The 26,451-nt window shown below is 37.7% G+C and overlaps 1 protein-coding gene across 4 annotated transcripts in view; it reads left to right on the top strand.

Moving 5' to 3' along the window:
- SATB2 (SATB homeobox 2) overlaps positions 1–4,164 on the top strand; it is a 237,890-nt gene extending 233,726 nt beyond the window's left edge. For 3 of the 4 annotated variants that reach the window (XM_074339726.1, XM_074339725.1, XM_074339724.1), the window contains exon 12: positions 550–4,164. In XM_074339726.1, the coding sequence (XP_074195827.1) occupies positions 550–1,011 (462 nt within the window). In that variant the 3' untranslated portion in view covers positions 1,012–4,164. The remainder of the gene's footprint in view (positions 1–549) is intronic. The other variant, XM_019746481.2, reaches the window with a different exon arrangement.
- Positions 4,165–26,451: the final 22,287 nt, after the last annotated feature.

Genomic DNA, 26,451 nt, shown 5'->3' with positions numbered 1-26,451 from the left:
TTGCATATGTTATACCATTGAATTCTTACAACATCTTTAGGAAGTTAGTGTCTTATCCTTCTTTTGTAGATGATGAAATTGAGGCTTAAAGATACTTAGTGTCTTGCACAAGGACACCCACCTAAGCGGAAGGGTCTGGACTTGAACTTGTGAGTTCTAATTGTAGAGCCTGCACTTTCCCTCTGGTTCCAGTTGCTTTTCATTCGCGTTCAGAGAAGTGACAGGCATATCATTCTGGTTAACAGCAAGGAAGAGTCTGGAGCCAGATTGCTTAAATTCAAATGACCTTGGGCAACAAATGACTAACTTCTTTGTGCCTCAGAATATAAATATTAGCAAACATTACTATTATTCACCTCCTGTTTTGTAGATAAGATTCTCTAAATCTCCAGTAATACTTTTAAGTTTTCTCAAGACCTGAGTTTACGAATGAGTATTGCCTTATTCCAATACTGGATAGACACCACATATTTCAGAGGGACAATGGCTTTGGAAAGGTAAAATCGCGAGTCAAACGTTAATATATGTATTTTTAATTTTAATTATCAGGTTCTTCATAGACAGCAGTCTCAGCCAACCAAGGAGAGTTCCCCTCCCAGAGAAGAAGCACCTCCCCCACCTCCTCCAACTGAAGACAGTTGTGCCAAAAAGCCCCGGTCTCGCACAAAGATCTCCTTGGAAGCCCTGGGGATCCTCCAAAGTTTTATTCATGATGTGGGCCTGTACCCCGATCAGGAAGCTATTCACACCCTTTCTGCCCAGCTGGATCTCCCCAAACACACCATCATCAAGTTCTTCCAGAACCAGCGGTACCACGTGAAGCATCATGGGAAGCTCAAGGAACACCTGGGCTCGGCAGTGGATGTGGCAGAGTATAAGGACGAGGAGCTGCTGACGGAGTCCGAGGAGAACGACAGCGAGGAAGGCTCGGAGGAGATGTACAAAGTGGAAGCTGAGGAGGAAAGTGCAGAAAAAGGCAAGGCTGCGCCTGCTGAGATTGACCAGAGATAATGTGAACTCCTACCAGGCAAAGCAATACATCGGTCCAAGGATTTTCTGTTTTAGTTTCTTAAAATATGTCTTTTTTTGGCTTTATTTTATTTTTGTCTTTTTTTTTTTTGGTCTGTTTTGTTTTTCTTACCTTTTTTGACATTTCTTTGTTGCACAGGATACACCTGTAGACTGAATAAGTTCAGTATTTCCGAATCAGAGATCGCCTTGGCAAAGACACTGAAGTGTTACACTTTTGCAGTTGACTGGGTCATAGAACTGATAATCACAGGAGCGAAGGCCTTCCTTATCCTCGCACTTATGGGAGAGACAGCAGGCAAGTTCCAGGATGGAAAAACCTATAAAATAAATGAAGGAAGCTACAAGTGTGTGTGTATATGTATATGTATATATCTATATATTTACATATATATATTAAAATTGCATGGGACAGAGAACTTTACATCGGAAAGAATAGACTGTGAAATGAGTTCTTAAAGAAGAGACTTGTTTATGTATTAAAAAAACCACTTCACAGTGAGTCGCTTTGGCTTTTTGATAAACTGCGGCCTGCTCTCAGGGTGGGGTGACTATTTTTGAATTCCTATTTATTTTCTGTGTTTGTCCCTGATTTTTTTTTTTTGTTGTTGTTCTATGGCTTCCTATCTGGCAGCTTGATAGGTAATTTTTGAGGTATGTATTTAACAAAATAAATCAACACTGCCAAAAAAAGAAAAAAAAAAGAAAGAAAGAAAGAAGAAGAAAGTAAAGTGAAAAAAATCAGGGCACCTTAAATGATACAAGTCAAATTACTCTTAAAGACACAATGCACATTTAAAATGACTCGATCTGTTCCGTTATTCAACTTGTCATTACTGTAGTTAACAGATGTATTTCTGTGGAATTCCAAGTGAGTAAAACTGAAATTCAGTACTGAGAACACTTGTACACTAGTGCAGTCTTGATAAAATGACATTTTGACGTTGGACATATGGAATTCATAGTATGAGCCACATTTTGTTGTGAAATTTATTTACCTGCTCGTGGCTTCAAATCTTAAAATTAATAAGCCTGCTCATTTAGAAGTTGTTTGTTGTTGCTGTTTTCTTTTCTTTTCTTTTTTTTTTAAATAGAAAATAGTTCAATGTAATGTTAAGTTAGAAAAGAAGTTGCTGCCCAGTTAAAGGGGCTCCCTCTCAAATAAATCTTCATCCTTCCATTTCCCAAAAGACGTTTCTCATTTCTGTTTCACTTTGGGCTTCCTCTTCTTCGTACACATTCCATCCACCTAACCAAACATTGTCGATCCCTGCTCTCACAAGCCTCAGCCCTTCCCTGGTATGGCAGCCCTAACCAGAACCTGTTTTTGAACCATTGTGCAGCTCCAGGCAATAGAGTAAGTGAAGCAATTGCAGTGGAATCACCTACTCGTCACCAACGGAAACGTTTTCCCAGTTACCTACATAGCAATTACCGTCCGTAAAGCAGAACTAATGCTGACTGGCTGTTTAGTGGAATGAGCATTAAAGCTGCAATCTACTATAGTTCTCCCAGTGTCCTTTAGCTTCCCATCAGAAACACCAGTCACATTACTTTTCACTTCTACTTACAGTAATTGCAAGAGGAGACCTCATCTTCAGGACTGGCCTGGTGAACCTAACCGTGCTGCAACGTGGCCATCACAAAGTTCCACACGGTTGGATATGTTTTGAGTTGTGCTCTCATGCAACCTTGTCAAAGACCTCATGCAATATCACTTTGAAAGTTATTTTCTGTTTACTACACAAACATTGTAATATAACTGTTAATACTATTTATATATTTGAAAGGTATAAAAGGTAGGAGTTAAAAAAAAAAACCTCTATGTGTAGATATTAACTCAGAACTTACAATATACAGGGAGAAGACATGTTGCAATACAAGCTAATTCTAGCTGCTCAGTAACCTCTGGAGTTTTTAAAGGGACATTTTCCTGTACTTTTTCAAATAATGATGTTTAAAACATTATCTTGACATGAGCATCATATACCTTTGCAAAAGGATGGTTGTTTGCAGTTACGCCCTGGGCCCAGCCTTCCTATTTCTGTAGTATGCTGCAGCTTTAATCAGAAAGTCCATGGTTGCTGCTTCCTGATCTCCGAGTTACTCTTTTCCAAATTGTCTTCTTACACTGTTGCTGAAGGTCATTCTGTACACGAAATGGAAACTGATTTTGCCAAGCTCTTACAAGGTGGTTCATCTGTCGATGGCATCCGCATTTGGTATCTTTTACACTTCAACCAAAAATTTATTAGGTATTTTTCAATGCTAAGTCTTGCCTTTTATTTTTTAATTTCACTGCCAAGTTTGCAGTGGTTCTAAGTGAATCTGTGGGCATTTTAGCCTGTGGTCTTGCCAGATCTTTGCGAATTACAATGCATATATGTCTATTTATTCAATATCTGTCATATAATATCTATTTGGAAGAAGAAACTTTCTCTTGTAGTGCCTCTTGACAAAGCACAATTTCCCGCCTTTTTTTCTTTTTTTTGTGAAATGAAAAAAATTGTGTTTTATTGCGGTATCAACAATGTGAATAAGGATTAACATATTGTAAATGTTCTTTTTTCCATGTAAATCAACTATCTTTGTTATCACTAAGTGATAATTAATTTTTAACTTATGTGCATTGTTAGGCTGTTAGAATTTTTTGGTTGTTAAAATAAAACGCATTCAATAAATATGACGTTGTTTGTCACGTATTTTACTGGACGTTGCCTTCTTTCCCGTTTTGTTTTTCATGTAGAGTGAGACCTGGTGAGTGTAGGGAAAACCCAATCCCTTGTTTTAGAAATAAGACAGAGGTACTTGAAATTACAGCTGTTTGAGTCCTGTATGATGCATGGATTTAATTGTCCACTTGAATGTATGTGCATCTCTGTGTGTTTATAAATGCATGTATGCTCACATCCTGGAGCTGGCAACCAAGAGAGTCATTTATCCAAATGTTTTGTCGTATACAAGCAAAATTCAAATGTATAAAGATGTATTTATGGGACTGCTTCTTTATTTTTTTAGTGAATATTCTCTGTTTATAATTAAAAAACCACAAATGACTGCGTGTCAGGAAACTTTTGGAGCACATATGTCCATGGTTAATGGACATAATAAAAGTCTTTTATATTTAAAGCTGGGGTACCATAATGTGTGCATAGAGGAATGCCGAAAGGATTAATGTATCTGAGAAATGTGTGAAAATGATTTTTTAGAAAGTGCTTACAATGGAAAAAATTGCTCAAAGACTAAAGTTAATAAGGAAGGAGCAAGTGCTTAGCTTCAGAATTGGCAAAGAAAAAGTCAATTAAAAAGTGATTTTGTTTTCTTTTGATATTGTAAATTGTCTTTCCTGTGTTTATTTTTTTTCTTTTTTCTTTTTTTTTTTTGCACTCATTTGATATAGAGATATAATTTTTTTTCCTTTTTTCCTCAGTTTCACTTGGCCTTTTTTCCTTCTCTTGGACCATGTAGATATGTTTTAAGGACAGTTTGCAGAAACAGTGTTTGCAGAAAAGGAGACAGCTCCAAAGCGCAGAGTGCTGAAGCCTTTTAAAGAAAAATTATAGGCTCAGTACAGGGTGAAACAGGTTACTTATGCAAATGTAAATGAAATTTGTGTTTGGGATAAAGCCATGGAAGGAAAGCATGTGTGAGATAATCTAACTTTTAGCACAAATAGCTTCCACATGCAAGAGGTTGTGTTTTTAGGGGTCAAACTGCATCAGTGGTGACAAACTCAAAAGTGGGAGACTGTTCACAGATGGGTTGGCTTCAGCGTAGAAGGTGCTCTCTGTGCTATCAACTAGTATTTTCAAGAAAGCAAAGTAATAGATTTCTTGACTATACATTAAATCATATTATGGCATCTCAGAGCCATCATGCTGTGGGTTGAGTTCTATCTTTTTCTTCCCCCCTTAGAAGAGATACCTCTATACTTTTATTTCCCTTTCTGAGGAGTTTTAAAGATTTAAAAGTCCCCACACTTTTTCTAAAGTGCAATCATGGCATAATCAGACAGTAAACATTTATTAAACATGACTCTATGCCAGATAATTTGCTAGGAACTGAGGTGACAGGGAAAAATATATGACTTGATGCTCTCCCCTCAAGGAGCTTATAATTTGTTGGAAAGGTATAATGTAAATCCAGGAAACGTGAAGTAGCTATACAGTGGTTGTCTGCAGACAGTGATTTATTTGTTTAGTGAGTGGTGCAAACATTTGCTATAAATTTAGAGAAGGAAATGATAATTATTTGTGAGCTAGAATGGTCTTGAAAGATAGATCACCAAGGATTGGCTGCATATAATAGAAAAAAATAATAATAATGACCCAGACAAGGTAAGAGTTTACTTGTTTCTTACATAAAAGGACTTGCTGAGCTAAGCTGGCATCATGAAGTTTTCAGGGACTCACACTCCTTCCGGCTCCCAGCTCCACTTTTGCCTGTGTTCTTATGTTCCCTCTTCCTTGGTTCAAGATGATTGCTGGAGCTCTCGCCATCACACCCACCTTCCAAACACCAGGATGGAAGGAAAAGTAAAGAATGGCATACTTCCTTTCTTTTATGGAGACTTCTTCAAACCCTACACCTGAATGCAAAGGAGACTGGTAAATGTTTGTAGCTGTTCCATTATTTCCAGAGAGAAGGGGAGAGTGGATATTTAGTAGGCTACTAACAGCCTCTGCCAGAGAAAGTATCAAGACAGAGATTGAAAATAATAGATGAGAAGAGGATAAGTGAAAAGGCACATTTGTCCTCATGCTACTCCTCCTACCTTGCACCTCTTCCTTCTCCCCACTCTGAGTTTTTTTCCTGGATAACTTTAAGGATCAGTCAAAGCATCACTTCTTCCAAGAAGCCCTTCCTGATCTGCTCTGCCAGTGTGGTTCCAAATCCTTCCACGTTCACATAGCTCCCAGGATATTCTGCCATCACAGGACTGTTACAGGACTTGGGACATTGTGGTTGCTATGGTTGCTCAGTGGGAAGCTGTGGAGTCTTCGTATTTGTCCATGCAGAGGGCAGGGGTGGGCAGGTGGAGGTGACATGGGCTCTGTGGGGATAGTGTGACAATGTTTCCTCCGGATGAGCATGTCTGGACTAGTATTCTGAGTCAGAGAGAGAAACGAAGAATGAAAGATTCAGTGATTTAGAACCCTGTCAACTCAGTATGGCTGAGAAATAGTAGAGCCAGGTCTGCATGATTCCCAAGTTTGCATTTTCTCTGCAGTATCACACCACCTCTTTTTATGTCATAGAATGTTCTAGAAAGGCTGTCTGAGCTGAACATCAACTTATTGGTCAACATCGTTTATGTGAGATGACCTTTTGACTTAACACACTTTTTCATAATCTTGTCTGAGTATGACATTTCTGATGAACTTTTGACGGAAAAACATATTTTACAAAACACCATGCTCTGCTAGTAAAACTGTCCCAGAAGAATCTAGAAGTCACTTCTTTGGTGACACTTTAACAGGTTTGAAGTGTTACCTTCACATATGGAGAAATAATTACAAGAATATCCTATAAACATTTTAATAAATAGTGCAGAGCAATGATCAACTAAAGAGAACTATGATTTATTCACGATCCATTAATAAGCACAATCCCATTTTGACAAAAAACAGCAGAGGCTAAGGGAATCCCGGGAAGCTCAGTAGTAGCCACATTAGACTGTGTAGTCCTAGGAACCCTCCTCTACCTGAAATAAAGGTAAAGGGAAAATTCTGTATTGCTTTAGTCTGTCTCAAGTGAGTTGTAAGGAGGCAGTGAGCTATCCTAGTCTTTATTATCAGGTTTGCAGTTTAAGTTATTTTTCAGATCCCCAGTTTCATTATCCATAGAATGGGGCTAATAATTCACATATCCCAGAATTGTCATGATTAAATAAAACAACTAGGTAGAAGCATCTAGAACAATGCTTTCTTCCTTCCTTCCAAGAGAAAAAGAGAACCAGGATATAATAAAATGCTATAAATGACTTAACATAATTCAGGTGCGTTTTAAAGCAGGATTAAGTCTGATTTTTTAAAAGTTGTTTTCACTTTTTAAAGCATTTGTGCCTAAAGGGCTATTATGCTATAGTTCTGCTTTTGTCCCTCTTTTCTTCCTCTCTTTTTTCCATTCTCTCTTATCATAATCTCTTGTCTTCCCTCCCTCCGTTCTTTCCTCCTGTCATGAGCTATAACATGGTTTTCTTTCCTAATGAGAAAGAAAATGAATGAGAGTTTCAGTAGCCTTCTGAAGTCTTCAAAATTAGATGTTTAAACACGAATGGCACCACACTCCCTTGTCTTTCTCCGACTTCATTGCTGCTCGTTTTCAGTATGTTTCGTTGATGCTTTCTGTTCTTTCCAGTGCCTTGGTGCTCAGAGTGCTGCAGGGTCCCTTCTCCCGTCCTCCTTCTCCTGGAGCTTCCCTCCTTCCTGACCCATCACCATGACGCTAAAGGCACCCATATGGTGACAGCACTCCAATTTCTAGCTGCAGCCTAGATCTTGTCCAGATCTCCAAACTGTTAAGTCCTAGTGCCTACAGTTCACCTGCCTTTGGATGGCACACGTCACACGTACAGAAATGACCTTATCTTCTTCCCCAAATTGGCTCCACCCAGCTGATGGTAACTCCAGTCTTCCAGTTGCTTGGACCTAAAACCTTGAATTTATTTTTTATTCTTCAACACACTAAATACACTCTCTCAGCAGAGTCCTTTTGGCTCTACCTTCAAAACATATTCACAGTCTTACAACCTCTCACCTTTGGTACTGCTACCAGCGGGTCAGAGCCCCCGTCATCTCTTACCTGCAACTCTCTGACCATCATCTCTCTGACTCTCTCACCTCCTTCCATTCTGTTCTCCTCATGCTTCCTGAGCTCCAGCCACCTTAGCCTCCTTGCTGTCCCCAGAGTACACAGGCCCACTTTTGCCTGAAGGTACTTGCTCTTCTACCTCTTCGCTGGGCCGGGAAAGCTCTCCCCACCAGATAATAGCCACATTGCTTGCTCAGTTTCCTCCAATTTGCTCAAATGTCACCTCCTCAATGAGAACTTCTCTGACTCCCTTACTTAAAGTTGTAAACAGACCCTACCCCTGCTTTCTGGATCCTTTTACCCTACCCTACTTTATTTATTTTTCACGGCTTCTGACATAATCTATAATTTACTTATTTTTCATGTTTGTGTTTATTTCTCAGTTCTCTCATCCCAGTGAAAACAGCAGGAGGTCACAAAGCCTGTTTTTGTTTTGTTGTGTGTTTTTTTTCCCTAAAAACCAATAAAAATTTAAGTGGGGGTAAATTTCATAGCAGTTTTCCTCTGGTTGGATTTTTCAATTTTCCTAACTTCAGCTAGAATTAAGGATTTAAATTACTTTATAGAGATGAACTTCATCTGAATATTTCTTTAATGCCTAACCAAGGTACCTGTGGCTCAGAACCTCCAAGGCTGATATTCGTAAGCCCACATTTGTGTATTTCCTAGTCTGTGGTGCTGTGCCTTCTTGGAAGATAGAATCACTGAAGCGCAGAGTTTTGTTGTCTAGCACATCGTCTTATTCAAAGCAGAAATCCCTGTTCAGGTTGCAGGCCTCCTTGGCTGGAGGCCATGCTCTCTTTGTCCCTCCATGCCTAGGAGCTTATGACTTTGGAACTCAGCCCATTCCATCTTTGTTCAGCCCTGCTGTCCCTGAACTATTAGGTTGGTGCAAAAGTAATTGCGGTTTAAAAGGTTAAAAAAAAAAAATTGCAAAAACCGCAATTACTTTTGTAGCAACCTAATATTACTGATGCTACCGAAGAGTGCATTGGCTCTTCTAGTAACTACCTCTCACATTTGGGCTAACCTTGGATTTTGACCACTGAATCCCATAAGTTGTTAGGTTTCTCTTACTAATCCTGTGCTGTAGCTACCAAGGGACTTATGTCATTCCAGACTGCCTGAATAGAGATATACAGTTTGGATCACGGCGAGTGATTAGCCTATCCTCTTTAATCATGCCACATTACAGCATTATTGTCAGTTCTGGATGACATGTTTTAGAAAAAAAATACTGGTAAATGAAGGTGTATTCAGGGTGACCAGGATGGTAAAGGGGCTTGAAAGCTTATTTGTGTGTGTGTGTGTGTGTGTGTGTGTGTGAATTTTTTTTTAAAGATTTTATTAGGGAAGGGGAACAGTGTGTATTTCCAGGACTTTTTTTTTTTTTCTTTTATTGTGGAACAGTGTGTTTTTCCAGGACCCAACAGCTCCAAGTCAAGTCGTTGTCCTTCAGTCTAGTTGTGGAGGGTGCAGCTCAGCTCCAAGTCCAGTTGCAGTTTCCAATCTAGTTGGGGGAGGAGGGTGCAGCCCACCATCCTACAATAGAATTGAGCCGGCAACCCTGTTGTTGAGAGCCTAACAAACTGAGCCATCCGGCCACCCCTTGAAAGCTTATTTTTAATTATGCTATTTAATCATTTTCTAGTTCATCAACCAACAAGCCAAAATTATGAAGTGTCTAGTATTGAAGTCACCATGAGGAAAACAAAGTTAGGATCTTTATTGAAAACAATAGAACTAACTCTAGCCAGTTAAGCAGAACAAGATATTTACTAAAAGATATCAGAGTGCTCAGAGAATTTATGGGAGAGTCAGAAGACCAGGTTTAGAGTTTAGGGTCAATGTTCCAAGTCTGTTCTGGTGTAGCCCACACTGCTGCCATGTGGGGCACAGGCATCAGGGTTTCGTCCCTTAGTCCTGGGCATGGGTGCCACATGTAGAGCCTCCACGTCTGCTGCCTCTAAAGGCTGAATGGCTCTGCGATTGCCCTTCACAGAATGGAATACACATGGCACATTTTTTCCCATTTCACTCCCTTTCTCACTTGGGTGTGACTGATTGGAGGAGCCTAAGTCATATGTAAGGGAGGTTGGGAAAGTGAATTTCTTTCTTCGGTCTTGGGGAAATATGGATTCGTAGGTGGGGAATTCTCCAAGCATAGGAGACATAGTCAGAGGTGCTCAGGGCCCAAAGGCCGATAGCTATGGGATAACTAGACTGTGAACTCTTTGCAGAAAGAGACTGTGTATTATGCAAACAACATGGTGTTTGGTTGAAATCAGAAAGATCTGGTTTGAATCCCGAGCACTCCACTTCTTACTTTTCTATGACTTTGGGCTATTGTTTAATGTGGATCTCAGTTTCCACATCTGTAAAAAGAGAAAAATAATACCTAACTTACAGTTATTTTGTGTGTAACAATCATGGTTCCAACATCTAAAGCACAGTGCCTGCCTGTAAATGGTAGTTTCCCCTCATTATCTTTATCTCCATATCATTACCAAGGATGGTGCCTGGTACAAACTGTTCGGTTATTTTTTCATTTTTATTTCCACCCCTCTAACCCACTTACCCTTTGGCAAACATCAACTTGTTCTCTGTATCTATGAGTCTGTTTCTGTTTTGTTTTGCCTTTTTATATTCCACATGTAAGTGGAATCATACAGTATGTATCTTTCTCTGTCTGACTTATTTCATTTAGCAAAATACCCTCTGGGTCCATTCATGTTGTCGCAAATAGCAGTGTTTGATTTTTTTACAAGGTAGAAGTGTTTGTGGAAGTCATGGCTTTTGCCTTCAAGAAAAATATGTCAGTGGGCAGGTAACATGTAAACCCCAATATATTACAGCCCGAGGTGGAACAACTTCGATCCACTATGGATGGGAAGGGAAGGTCATTGTTCTCCAAGGTACTGCTGCCTGCTTTTATTAGCAGACACACGGAGTGACTTCAAATCATACTTGTCCCCGACATCTTCCTCCTCTAAGTGTGACTCTGTGACCTTAATCAAGGGTGAAATCACCTCTATCAATCATTCTTTGTTCTCCTGTATTCTGGACACCACTAATTATTTCCCGATGGCAGGCCAACTCATTAGACCATCTGGGAGCACTAATTCCACAGTGGGCATGCATCAAGTTGGGGTGCTAAATATCAGAAGAATGGTCAAAACACAAGAGAACCTTCTCTACATTGAAGACAGATCACATAACACTGCCTTGAAAGCCTCCAGACTCCAACAGAGAGCAATGGGGTTTCAACCAATTATGTGTATTAGCTCTTGCACATACCCAAAGCTGCTTTCTGCAGGTGGTCTTGAGACCCAGTTCTGGTGGTTGTGAGTACTATGGCACTGGGAATAGTGTGGAGACTGTGACATCTTTGTCACCAGCATGGAGTAGGCACACTTGTGGCAAGCTCTCGTCAGCAACTAGGACTTTCAACTATCAGCTACTTTTAGAAATCCTATTTTGGGAAGATAGTCCATGGTCCTCTTGACAGACGTTGGGACTTCATGGACCAGTAATAGCCATCCCTCAGACTTGGGGGAGAATAGAGTTAAGTTCATATTGGCAAATAAAGACATTCAACAAACAATACAAAATATAAAACTACCATCTGCTCCACCATTATTACCTTTAATCGCTCCCAAAGTCGGGAGGGCATAATCTCAGAAAGAAGCATGGTCCTATCCACGTGAGGAAAGTTAACCAATCTGCAATGAAATGGACATGCTTTGCTCTTCTTTTCCTCCTTTCTCTGGGGGAGCAATGAAAATTCTGTCATAACCTAGAAGTAAATGCAGATGACATTTGAAAGCTGCTGGTCTGAGGAATAGGCTGGAAATTTACTGCTTCAGATACTCTAAGTTCTATCTTTTGATTAAATCAAGCTGCAGAAGAGTCACATTTAAGCCCAAATTAGCTCAGCCTTCTCAGAACTGACTTGCTGTTATCAAGGGTTTTCACAAAAAACCACTGCCACAGAGACCTTGCCATAACATTTGATATTAAACTGTTGAGGCAGCTGTTGCCTCTAATGCCTCTCAGGGGCTCCCAAGTGAAATTCCACGCAAGAAATTTCTTTTAGAGCTGAAACTGAAAAAAGATTGTTGTCTCCTCAGTGGAATGGGTATGTTATTTTCTTTTTCTGATAAGGATAACAATTGAACTTCTCAAGTTGCTTTTTTTGCCCTGGCTACTAGGAAGCTCCGAGTCAACTTTTATGTGTACTTCTAACTACTGAATTAACCCTATACTTCTAAATGGGAAAGAGATGACACCTGAAATTACCCAGAGCTGAGTTTGGAGCATACAGGGCTTTTAGGAGCAAGTCATTAAAAAATTAAACCTAATAAAATTCCTTCACACAGACAAAACCATCCTTCTGAAGAGACCAAAGAACTCCCCCAAGTTCATATCTGGGGCTGCCTCATGTGACTGTGGAGGTTGTTCACAGCACAGGTGTTCTGTGTCCAGGTAAAGAGGCAAGTGGAGGCTCACCAAATCATATGCCATGGTGAGGAGTCTGCTTCTGTCCAGAGAAAGAGACCCTTTTTTCCTAATTAGCACCACAGTGCAGGATAGGCCCGAGTGCCTCTGCTCACATTCATGCGAAATCCATTTGCCTGTATGTGTCCCATTTCAGTACTTGCTCCCCTGACATCAGAATGTCACACCTAACAACTTCTCGTGATTTGTGAGCAGAGAGCTCTCCTAGGCCGTTTGGGCTGCACATGGGTGGGAGGGAGGCCGAGCTACTTCTCTGCTGCAGTGGACGTTGGACAAACAATGGAGCTTTGCCTGAGAAAAATCTCCACCTTTCTTTCCCCCGTCTAGGCTTTAGTAGAGAGGCCAAGACAAGAAACAAGAGAGCTACCAAAAGCTTTGAAAAACCGTTAGTCAGAACTTTTGACTGATTGGTGCCTCTAATTTTCCCCTACATGCCAGATGTACAGTTTTTTTACTTTATGTAGTTACATATGTGTCCTTTGCATAAAGCCTCTCTGGCTAAACCTCAATCCCTAACTATTATATATTCTGAATAAAAGTGAAACATCTCAGCATTTGCAAAAATTCAAGATTTATCAACATATTGAGCTTTTACTAAGTCATGAATTCTTGATTTGTATTCACAGTGCTTTTACATATTCATAGCCCTCTTTAGCCAAAGATCTTCAATATTCATTTACTATGGAGTGGTAAGTATATATTATTCAACTCCATTTACCAATGGGTAAACTGATGCCCAACCGAAGGTCTGATCAGAGAAGCCGAATAAAGAACAAGATGCTCTTAGCCCCTCAGAGAAAGCGTGCTCCAGCTGTCTCCCTCCAGAAATAAAGGCCCACGGCCTTCGTGTGTGATTCTCACTTCTCAAGCCTCAGAGGAATCAGGATTTTTCCTTCTGGATTTGTTGGAATGTCTTGGATAGAGTTTTCTCTTAAACTACATGGGACAAAAGAATAGCCCAGGGAAATGAAAAATAGTCTTCTTCCAAATTGCTTCAAATCCATGATGCTAAAGGTTAATTGACTAGATTAGTTCCTCCTAAATTTGGAGGAGAACAGGTAAAGAGAATCATTCATTTGCTCCAATAACTAATTAATGGCATCGATTGGGCTGAAAGGGTCCTGTATGTCCCACTTTTATTAAAGAAAAAGAGGTCAATTTTCTTAATACCTTGCTTTCATACAATCTATTCTTTTAGTTTCTAAATAATCTATCGAGGATTCTAACAACATATTTACCAGATGCTGAGTAAGGGGGGGTTTAAAACATGAAAAATATTTCTGGCCAGATTTGGAAAACTGTCTTAGGGAAGAAATTGGAATGATCCTATGAGAGTAACCAGCCTCTAACACACATCACGAAGGAATGTCAAGACTTATAATTATTTTTGAAACTATACAAATAATGTATTATACACATTTCTGTATAGAGATTGTATTTTGCAACAATTAAAAACAAACAAACAAAAAAAACAATGCCTTGGGTGATATTGAAACGAAAACTATCTCAAAGGGTTAATTATTGGGCAAAGTGACTATCCAGCTCCCAAAGGTGCTAACTTGAAAGCTGGTGATCAAAGGGCTCAGTTTCTATTTACTTTACCCCAAAACAAATAAAGCAAATGTAATTATTCAGGATTTCAACTACTCAAATGTTGTTTTTATCAAAATGTATTGCCCTGCAGATAACCAGATGATATGCATAGGATTTTTTTGGTTTTTATTCACAAAAAGCGCATAATGTAAACTGAGCTCATAATAATCTAGAATAAAACGCTGATAGAATTTTCTATAATGATGGAAATATTCTATATCTGTGTTGTCCAATGTGGCAGCCCCTCACACGTGTGTAAAGTTGCCAGATTTAGCAAAATCAAAATAAAACAACATTTAAAAAGCAGGACACCTACTTAAATTTGAATTTCAGATAAACATCAACCAATTTTTGGTGTATATGCCCTATGTACTGTTTGGCTCAATAAATGTTAGGTATTATTTATTATTATTATTGATAATTATTATTAATTCATTTCATTTGTGTTGGACTGAAAAGGAATCTATAGGTAAAAAGTGCAAAAGGCAGCAAAATAGAATTCTTAGAAGTGTTAATGGGAAACTGTGAAATCAAGTTGTACAACTTGGAATAAATGGGTCTTATTTTTTTCTGGGCTCTGTTGGTTTTCACTACCTAGTAGCCAAAACCATGGCTAGAGACCAAGATGCATCTTTAAACATTTCTTTTATTCAGCATTTAACTACAATTTATATTTCCAGAATACCTCAATTTTTGCAACAGGTATGTCTCCTAAAAAGTTGTTTTAAGTCAGTTTTACCTGAATCAAGTAACTCAGGACTTACTCTCTCTCGGACAGGAGAAAATATATATATGTGCACGTGCGCGCGCGCGCGCGTGCACACACACACACACACACACACACACACACAGTGACAAGTTATCATATATAACAAATCATCAAACCCATCATTTAATGCGTTTTTGATATGCATATTTAATTTCTTTGAAGTGTGGTGTTTCCATGAATAGCTGGGCAGGGAACAGATGGCATATGAAAAGTGTTTAACTATATGAGGTTAATGAAGGGCCTGTTTATAGAGGTGTGGTTAGCGTTAAAGGAACTAAGAAGGGATGTTGGACCCCTGAGAGGTTGGCAAGAGTGGAATCTGTTTCTACAGGTAGGTCTGAAGGGGCCAGGAGGTAAAAGGGTTAGAGGGGCTGCGTGACAGGATCTATGGCTTCAGAATATTGAAGTCCTGCAGAACCACAGCTAGGCAGGGACATAAAATCCCTGTTACATCTCTTTTCTCCGTCTTCCGACCTCCTGTCATTTCCTCCCATTGGCCCAAACCAACCTGAAGCCAGTGGGCAGAGGGGCCTGGGAGATAACAGAGGCCAGCCTCCTGGACACAGAGCAGAGAATGCAGGGTGAGGGACACGTTTCAGGGGAATATAGAGAATAACTAGCATAGAGAGTACACATACTTTATCTTTTTTTAAAAAAACCTTAAATCACATGTTCATGCGCATTATGGAAATAAATAAACTAACTCCATATTCTTCTTGTGTATGAGTTTTCATCACTGAGTTGGTTTGGAAAATTTTACGCAAAATTTATTCAGTCTTAGAATGTCTAGTCAGTTTTGTTCTTATAAGGAGAGTTGAATGTTGGAGTCAAATTATTCTATGGAACACAGACAAGAATTTTACCCTGAAGTTGTGTTGTGTGTGATATGAGTATTCACCACAGTAAAAGCAATTATTTTCACATGTTGTAATATATCAAGATAACAACAGTTCTCTGTCTTGTTCTCAGACTCATGTGCATATACTCTCCCTGTTCAGAAGAACCAGATGATTGAAATGGAGTTATTCTCACAGTAATTGTTTTTTTCTTATAACATTTTATTGGGGGTTAAGGGAATATCTAATTTGTTTATAGAAGTTGTATTACTGAATTCTGCCATCTTTCTCATTGTATAGTAAGGCTGTATTTTAAAAAAAAATTAATAAAGAATTATTTTCTTTGCCAGGAACTGTTATATGTATTAGATTGAAAAAACAACAACAACAACAAAAACGGAAGGGGCCTTTTGAAAATCTATGCCTTTAAAAAAATTTTGCCCTGGAAATAATAGGACATTGCTCCAGCATATCTGCTCCCAGAGACACACTTCTTGTCTTACCGTTTTCCTTTAGAAATCATAACTCCAAATAGTCCTAGAAATGCCCCCTCCATAATGGAATGTTCTTACTTATGAAGAGTGCAATGATTAAATGCAAAGAGGCCAGGGAATCAGACTTGTAGCAATGTATTTAACCTCTCAGTGTATTCATTTACTCATCTTTGAAGTGGTTATACTCAAAGTGTCCATCTTATTGAGTTGTGCGGAATTAATAAGTTAATATAGTCCTGGTCCATATATATTCTCAATAAACGTTGCCTATTATTGTTACTGAAAATCATTATTCAATTTTTAAAATGTGTGTTTGGGTAGAAAGGAATCTACACGTGTAAAGTACAATGAGCCACAGAATAGAGTTCTTTGAGGGAGCAGTGGAAACCTGTAAATCAGAGCCCTCCCTGTAGCTTGAATAGAATGCATTTGGAGAGATTGCCTACTGTAGCCACTAAAGCTAGAAAAGTTAAGCAGGTCACCTACGGTCTCTTAGCTAAAATCCAGGGCCTTTTTACTTACTGCAACGCTTGCTGCATTCTTTCACCACATTGCCTTTCAAGAGAAGAGCATGCTGGTACCCACTCAAACTAGTTTGCTGAGTGTTATGTGGTTTTTAGGAATGTTGTGAGCTAATTGCTAATCTCAGTCATTATTAAAATTTAAATGATATAAACGTACAATTAAATGAATTATATTAAAATAAGTGTTATACATACTCAAAACTTATCACTACAAAATTATTGTCCAAAATTATTTTCCCACAACTTATTACTATGTATGCTCTTGAGGTTGTGTACATGTGTGCATGGTGTAATGGTGTGCTACTGTGCATCTCTTCCCCACTCCACTTTTGGTGATGTCACGTTGGTAGCTTGAAATTGGCCATGGTGGCAGAATTTATACTATACAAACTGCCAATTGCTACAAATCACTTTTCTTCTTCTTCTTTTTTTTTTTTCTTTTGGTGAGTTGTAAAATATTTACCAGTATTTACCACTATATACCACTGGTCAGACATTGATCCTTTTTGTTAGCGAAAAAATGGAATAGTAGGTATTAAATTGAACCAAACTTGTAAGAAAGCTATGCTGGGCAGATGATTTCAGGGCAGTAAAATACACAGAATGGAAATTGATTTTAGCTGTTAATGAATTCTAATGAACAGCAATACTAGAATACTGAGCTCCTGATGTAAATTGATCCCTCATAAAGGCCTGTTTAGATCAATGGGTGAGATATTGATGGGAAATCAAGGTTGTTGTTGTTTTTGTTCTGTTTCTTTTTTTTTTCCAGAACTCTCCCTGAAGACAATTTGCAGCAGAGAGAGGTGACAAAGGTATGGTGTGACTACAAATGGAGTTCCTCAACTTTAGTTCCCATAAAAGATTAATTCATAGAAAGTATGTGCTATCTACAAGGAGAAAAGCAAGAAAATGCCGTTTTTGCTGAATCTATTAGGTCTTCATGTCCAGAGCACCAGGTCTTGGAGAGGCCTTGTCGTTTCTCACCCTCACCAAATTTCTCTCCCTGAACAAGTGTGCCTTCTCTTTGTGGAGAGATCAGGCTTTAACTGGCCAGGAACATTGAGATTCTTAATTGAATGCTATGTCAGATTAATTTACCTGTTTGTCTTTATTCATGTTCTATCATTTCTCGTCCCAGGAAAACTGTGACTGAGCAGTATCTTCAAATGTCTGGTAATCCCCTTGGTAGAATAAGATCTCTGAGGACCATTTGTAGACTTTGTTACAAAGTGTGTGTGTGTGTGTGTGTGTGTGTGTGTGTGTGTGTGTTCCTGTTAACATACATTTTTTGTTAATCCACAACTCGTATTTTAAATGTCTTCCTTTAAATGTTCTGTCAATAACCTGAGTGAGGTCAGGGTGGGAACTTGAAATATCAATCTGGGGTGAGACAGACTACGAGACAGACATGCCCGGTGGGTGGATAGAGAAAGGCTAGTGACTTAAATCAATTGAGTGGCTCCAGAGTCATCCACTGAGGGGCTGCATAGAGTCAAGGAGATGTGGCTGCAGTAGCTGGACTTCAGCCATGAGATGTGTAGAGAAGCAGGCGGCTAACTGGTCAGGACAAGGCAGGATCTGGTGAAAGTGGGGCTGGATTGGAGGGATTGATTACGGCACACTATGTCCTGGAGGCTGACTTCAGTTTAGAATCCTCGATCAAGTATAAAAGCTCTCAGTTTCCACAACTGTATAATGGGAATAATAATTTTTTTTGGCCTACATTATAGGTTTGTAGTGAGAATTAATTGAGTTAATACATGTAAAGTACTTTTGAAAGTGATTAGCTACTATTATAATTATTATTATTTGCCATTTGATCGGTACTGTGCTACGCATTTTATACACATCGTGACATCAAATTTTCTCAACAATCTTAGGAATTAAGAAATGTTGTGCTCAGTTCAAATATGTAAGAAACTTGGAAGTCACCAGGTGAATCTTCACAACAAAAAAGCTGAACAAACTAACAACCAATAACTTTTCTTAGATTCCTCAGAGGATTGAGGTCAGAGGGAAACTGCCACCAGCCACCCCTCTCCCCCCCAAAAAAAAAAAAAAAAAAACCCGAGAAAGAGAGGAGAATACAGAAAATCACAGCTCAGATGAGCTTACTGGACACAGAAGCCACTTGAGCCAGTAACTGGTAAAAATACTGTCAGGGTAATTGACGAATTGATGGAGAGTAAACGTGGATTAGCTTGGGATTTAAAAACTCCTGGAGGCCCAAACTTAGGGTGCAGGGAACACTTTTTTGTGGGTTTTATATCCAAGAACTCCACCATGCTCTCATGGTAAGGATGGGAGAAAAATTCCCTTGTGCTTCCACCAGAGGGAGGGGAAAAGTAACCATTTTGAAATATGCCTGGAGCCTTTTCCATAATGAGGCCTGCCCCTCAAGGCCTGCCCTGTCTGATCAGGGGGAAGGGCAATTAGACAACTCCTGCCCTCTATAGCCTTCCTGTCTCACACCATGGGAGAAAAAAAATAAAGCTCAAATATACTTCTGAGTATCATAGCTCAGGGACCCAGGCCCACTGAAAAAACCTGAGATTTAATCATAGAATTATAGACTGCTTCCCCTTTATAGCACCTTAGATCCATATCGACAGGACTCTGGTATAACAATAGTAGATTATGAATGAGAGAGTTGCAAGACACAGACTCTATTTAAGAGAGAGTTTCCTTGGGAAGCCCAAGGGACAACAGAGAAGAGGAAAACAACAACAACAAAGAAATCAGAGGAAACTGAAGGCTCTAGCACCTACCCCACAGCAAATATTAGCAGGCAGCTGCTTTCCAGATTAACATATAACCCCACACTAAAAGCTTGATTGCCTCATCCTATTACCAGATACATTATATACTGCTTTCAAAACAAAATTATAATATATGCCAAAGACAATAAAAATAACACAGTCTTAAGAGACAAAACAGTCATCAGAATCAGACTCAGATATAATGCAGGTTTCGGAATTATCAAATAGATAATTTAAAATAGCTATGATTAGTATGTTAGTATTCTAATAGAAAAAGTATACAACATTACATTTAAGAGCAAATAGATAATGTTAACAGAGAGATGGAAACTCTAACCAAAAAAAAAGAAAAAAGAAAAAATGCTAGAAATAAAAAAATGCAGTAACAGAAACAAATAATGTCTTTGATGGGTTCATCAGTTCACGATATAGGCCCTAACGAAAAAAAAAAAAAAGAAAATCAGTGATCTGGAAGACAGGTCAACAAAAACTTTGCAAAATAAAATACAAATGGAAAAAATAATAAAAAGACTGGGACAAAATAGTAAAGAAGTGTTATATACCAGAAGGAGAAGAGAGAAAGGAGAAGAAATATATGAATGGTTGAGAATTTTCCAAAATTATTGACATACCCAAAACTATAGATGCAGGAAATCATGGAACACCAGACATGATAAATACCAAAATTTCTACAGCTAGGCATATTATATTCAAATTGCAGAAAACCAAAGGCAGAGAGATATTATTGAAAGGAGGAAGACAATAAAAATACTCTATATAGAGAGGAATAGGAATAAGAATTATATCAGACTTTCCATGCAAGCAAGAAGAGAATAAAGTTTTTAAAGGGTTGAAAGAAAAACACCCTACCGAAACTCGAATTCTGTATTCAATGGAATTATCCTTCACACATGGAGAATTAAAACTTTCTCAGACAAAAATTGAGAAATTATTTCACCAGTAGACCCACTTTGCAAAAAATGCTAAAAGAAGTTCTTCAGAGAGAGAGAAAAAAAAAAGGTACAGATCAGAAACTCAGATCTACACAAAGAAAGAAAGAATATCAGAGAAGAAAAAAAAATGCAAGTAAAATAAAATTTTCATTATTCTGAATAGATACCTGTTTTTCAAAATAATAACAGCAACAATGTATTGGGTGATTACAGCTTGTGGATAAGTGAAGTGAATGACAGTGATGTTACAGGGATGGGAGGGAGGAATTGGGAAAACTCTTGTTATAAGGTGCTTCACTAATTGTGAAGGCCTACAGGGTTACTTGAACATAAGTTTAGGTTAGTTGTAAATGTGTATTGCAAATTTTATGGTGGCCACTACCTTTTTTTTAAAGAAAATAAATATAATTGTCATGCTAAGAGAGGAGAGAAAGAGGAATCACACAAAACACTCCAATTAAACAGAGAAGACAAAAAGGGAAGAAGAAAAAAAAGAAATAAACAAGGACAACAAATGGAAAACAAATATAGTAACTATTAATCCAAGTATATCAGTAATTCCATGGTCAAAATAGGTGAGTTAAAAGACACCATAGAAAAGATCAATGAAACTAAGCTGATGTTTTGAAAAGATAAACAAAATAGACAAACCTTTAGATAGACTCACCAAGTGAAAATGAGAGGACTGAAATAAATAAAATCTGAAATGAAAGAGGAGATGTTACAACTGACTGCAGAAATAGAGATCATTAGAGAATACTATTATACAATTATATGCCAACTAATTGGACAACCTAGAAGAAATATATAAATTCCTAGAAACGTACAATCTACCAAGACTGAATCATGAAGAAACAGAAAATCTGAACAGACTGATTACTAGTAAGGAGACTGAATCAGTAATCAAAAACCTCCCAACAAACAAAAATCCAGGACAAGATGACTTTACTAGTGAAGTCTACCAAACATTTAAAGAAGATAATACCAATCTTTCTCAAACTCTTCCAAAAAACAAAAGAGGGAACACTCCCAAACTCATTTGTGAGGTCAGCATTGACCTGATACAAAAATCAGACAAGGATACCTAAGGAAAGAAAATGATAGGCCAATATCCCTGATGAAAATGAATGCAAAAACCCTCAAAAACAATATGAGGAAGCCAAATTTAAAGCACATTAAAAGCATCATACGCCATGACCAAATAAGATGCATCCCTGGGATGCAAGGATGGTTCAACATACACAAATCAATCAATGTGGTACATCAGTTAGTGGACATTTGAACCTGTTCAAAACAGCTACAGAGACACTGGTCCATGCTGACCCATTAACTTCACCCCATGTGCCATTACCAGTTTGATTACCGAGGCAAGAAGGGTTATTATTGGTAATATAACCACAACACAACTATTGGACAAGTAAAACATGATAGTATTTTTTATGTATGAATTCTGTAAACCAAAAGTAGAAATGAACATCATGGCTATTTGAACCCAAGGATGTTTCTTAAGCATGGACATTTTGATATGGGACCAAATATCACGGACTTTTTGGCATGGGCCAAATGTCCATGGATGTTTTGGACAGGACTAAATGTCCTGTAAATGATACACCACATTAACAGAATGAGGGATAATATTACATGAGTATGTCAATAGATACAGAAAAAGCATTTGGCAAAATTCAATATCCTTTAATGGTAAAAACTCAAAAAATTAGGAATAAAAGGAATTTAACTCAACACAATAAAGGTCGTACATACTCAGGAATAAACTTAATGAAGGTGGTGAGAAAGATGTATACACTGAAAACTACAAACACTCATGAAAAATTAGAGCTGACAGAAAGAAATAAAAAGACATCTCATGTTTATGGACTGGAAGAATTAATATTGTTAAAATGTCCATACAACCCAAAGTGATCTATAGATTCAATGCAATCCGTATCAAAAACCTCATGGCAGTTTTTACAAAGATTAAAAAAAAAAAAAGCCTAAAATTTGTATGGAACAAAACTCCAAAGAGCCAAAGCAAATTTGAGGACTGAAAGAAAAAAAAAAGAAACAGAAAAAAACTGGAGGCATCATCACACGTCTTGATTTTAAAATATATTGCAAAATTACAGGAATCAAAATAGTATGGTATTGTCATAAAAAAAAGCCACATAGGCCAATGGAACAGAATAGAAAGCCCAGAAACAAACACATGTATAAACCATCAACTGATCTTTGTCAAGGGTCCCAAGAATACACAACAGAGGAAGAATAATCTTTTTAGTAAACAGTGTTGGGAAAACTGGATATCTATATGCAAAAGAATGAAATTGGACTCTCATTTCACACAGTATGCAAAATCAACTTAAAATGGACTAAACACATAAACATAAGACCTGAAACCACAAAATTCCTAGAAAAAAAAGGGAAAAAACTTCTTCACATTGGCTTGGATAATGATTTCTTGGATATGACACCAAAAGCACAGGCAACAAAAGCAAAAATGGGTAAGTGGGATTACATCAAACTAAACAGCATCTGTTCAGCAAAGGAAACTATTAACAAAATGAAAAGGCAACTTACAAAATGGAAGAAGATATTTGCAAATCATATATCTGGTAAAGGATTAATATCCAAAAAATATACAAAACTCCTACTAGTAGACAAAAAACAAATAACCGAATTTGAAAAATGCGCAAAGGAACTGAATAGACATTTATCCAAAGATGAGATAGAAATGGCCAACGGGGAAATGAAAAGGTGCACAATATCACTAATTATCAGGGAAATGCAAATTAACACCACAATGAGGTATCACCTCATATTTTTTAGGATGGCTATTATAAAAATAAAAACCAAAAGATAACCAATGTTGGCGAGGATATGGAGAAAAAGGAGTCTTTGTACACTGTTGATGAAAAAGTAAATTGGTTTAGTCATTATGGATAACAGTATGGAGTATTATTAAAAACTTAAAAATAGAACTACCATATGATCCAGCAATCCCGCTTCTAAGTATACAACCAAAGGAATTGAAATATTATCAAAGAGATACCTGTACTTTTATGTTCATTGCAGCATTATTCATAATAGCTGAGACATGGAAGCAACCTAAATGTCTATCAATGAATGAATGGATAAAGAAAATAATACACACACACACACACACACACACACACACACACACACGGAGTATAATTCAGCCTTAAAAATGAATGAAATCCTGCCATTTGCATCAACACAAGTGAACTTGGAGGACATTATGCTAAGTAAATCAGACACCGAAGGACGAATACTATAAACACTTATATGATGAATCAAAAAAAGTTAACCTCGTATAAGCAGAGTGGAATGATTGTTGCAAGGGATAGGGAAAGGGAAAACAGAAATTATTAATCAAAGTGTACAAAATTTTAGTTATACAAGATGAATGTCCTAGAGTTCCAACATATGGAATAGTGCCTATAGTTAATAATACTGTATTGTATACCTAAAATTTGGCTTAGAGGGTTGTTATTTTGTTAAGCATTCTTATTATAAATAATAATAATAATAATAATAATAATAATAATAGTAAATAAGACAGGGAGGAAACTTTTGGAGGTGATGGATAGGGTTTTGGCATAGATTGTGCTGATGGTTTTATGGGTATATGAGTTTAGAGATAAGTATATGAAAATCTGTACATATTTATAGTATTGCACATTAAATATGTACAGTTTTTCATATATCAATTATACCTCACTAAAATGGTTTAAGAAAAAAGTCAAAGATCTAAATAAATAGAGATATATTTCATGTTCATGGGTAGCAAGACTCAATATTATCAAAATGTCAGTTTCTGCCAACTTGATTTATAGATTCAAGGCAATCACAGTCAAATTCTAGAGAGCTATTTTGTAGATATCAACAAAGTTTCTAAAGTTTATATGGAAGGCAAAAGATCCAGAATAGCCAACATACTATTGAAGGAGAATAAAGATGGAAGATAGGCACTCCTTGACTTCAAGACTTACCATAATCAAGACAATATGGTAGCAACAAAAGAATAAACAAGCAGATTAGTGAAACACAATAGAGAGCCCGGAAATATTCTCACACAAAAATAATAGTCAACTGACCTTTGACAAAGGAGTAAAATCAAGTCAATGAAAAAAGGATAGTGTTTTCAACAAATGATTCTAGAACACTGGACATCGACATGCATAAAAAAGAATTTAGACACAGATCTTACACTTTTCACTAAAATTAACTCAAAATGAATGAAAAACTTAAATGTAAACATAAAACTGTAGAATTTCCAGAAGATGACACAGGAGACAATCTAGGTGTCCTTGGGTTTAGTAATGAGTTTTTGCGTACAATACCAAAAGCATGATCCATGAAAGAAAAAAATTGATAAGTTCAACTTTATTAATGTTAAAAACTTCTGCGCTGTGAAAGACACTGTTAAGAGAATGAAAAGATAAAGCACAGAGTGGGAGAACATATTTGCAAAACAATATCAATAAAGATCTGTATCCAAAATATAAAAATAATTCTTAAAACTCAACAAGAAGAAAACAGACTACCCAAATAGAAAACAGACAAAAGAGTTGAAGAGACACCTCATCAAAAATAAGTCTATGGATGGCAAATAAACATATGAAAGTATGTTCAACATCATAGGTCATTAGGGAAATGAAAATTAAAACAATGAGATACCATTACACACCTATTAGAATGGCTAAAGTTCAAAACACTGACCAAATGTTGGCGAGGATGTACAGCAACAAGAACTCTCATTCATTGCTGATGGGAGTGCAAAAACAGTACAGCCACTTTGGAAGACAGTTTGGCAGCTTCTTGCAAAGGTAAACATAATCTTACCATATGCCTGCTCCTAGGTATTTACCCAAATGAGTTGAAAACTTATGTCCACACAAAAATCTGCACATGAATGTTTGTAGCAGCTCTACTCATAATTGCCAAAACTTGGAAGCAACCAAGATGTCCTTTAATAGGTAAATGGATAAACAAACTGTGGTATATCCATACAATGGAATTTTATTCCATTGATAAAAAGAAATGAGCTATTAAATAATGAAAACACATGTAGAAGCTTTAAATGGACATTTCTAAGTGAAAGAAATGAGTTTAAAAAGGCTACAACCCAGGGCCGGCCCAGTGGCTTAGGCGGTTGGAGCTCCATGCTCCTAACTCTGAAGGCTGCCACCACAAGGTTGCCAGTTTGATTCTTCGACTCCCACAAGGAATGGTGGGCTGCGCCCCTTGCAACTAGCAACGGCAGCTGGACCTGGAGTTGGGCTGCACCCTCCACAACTAAGACTGAAAGGACAACAACTTGAAGGTGAAGGCACCCTGCACAACTAAGATTGAAAGGAAAACAACTTGACTTGGAAAAGGGTCCTGGAAGTGCACACTGTTCCCCAATAAAGTCCTGTTTCCCTCTCCCAATAAAATCTTAAAAAAAAAAAAGCTACAACCTGTATGATTCCAACTTTATAACTTTCTGGAAAAGACAAAACTATGAATACAGAAAAAGGTCAGTGGTTACCAAGGGTTCAGGGGAAGGGAGGTGGGAAAGAATGGGTGAAGACATTTTTAGCACAGTGAAACTATTTTGTAGGATTCTGCAATCATGGATACATGATATTACGCATTTGTCAAAACCTACAGAACTGCACAATATGATGAGTGAACCATAATGTAAACTATGAACTTCAGTTCATAATAACATGTCAATATTGGTTTCTTAAATGTAACAAAAGTAGCACATCAACCCAATATGTTACTAAAAGGAAAAACTGTGTGGGGGAGAAGTATACAGGGACACTGTACTATCTGCTCAATTTTTCTGTAAATCTAAAATGGCTGTAAAAAGCAAAGTCTACTATACATTTTTTTTTTTTCTAAAAGAAATGTGTTCATTTCACAAATGAGAAACCTGAGGCTCAGTGTTCACAGATGAAAGCCATTCTGGGAGCAATTGCAGGGGAAGTAGGTCATCCAGGTGAGAACTCAGGAGCAGAGGCTCAAAGAAGGAACCAGTTTTTCTAATCTTAGTGCAAACTCAGAGCTTAGTTAAAGAAACCAGGGAGAAGCTCTTTTACTAAACAGGCGTATTCCATTTTGGGGTGAATGTGGGGTCCCAGAATCTGTAGTTTAA

The sequence above is a fragment of the Rhinolophus sinicus genome, linkage group LG01 (assembly GCF_036562045.2).
Source record: "Rhinolophus sinicus isolate RSC01 linkage group LG01, ASM3656204v1, whole genome shotgun sequence".
NCBI classification, from domain to species: domain Eukaryota; kingdom Metazoa; phylum Chordata; class Mammalia; order Chiroptera; family Rhinolophidae; genus Rhinolophus; species Rhinolophus sinicus.
The sequence above is the reverse complement of the archived record's forward strand: the minus strand, read 5'-3'. Positions and strand labels throughout refer to the sequence as shown.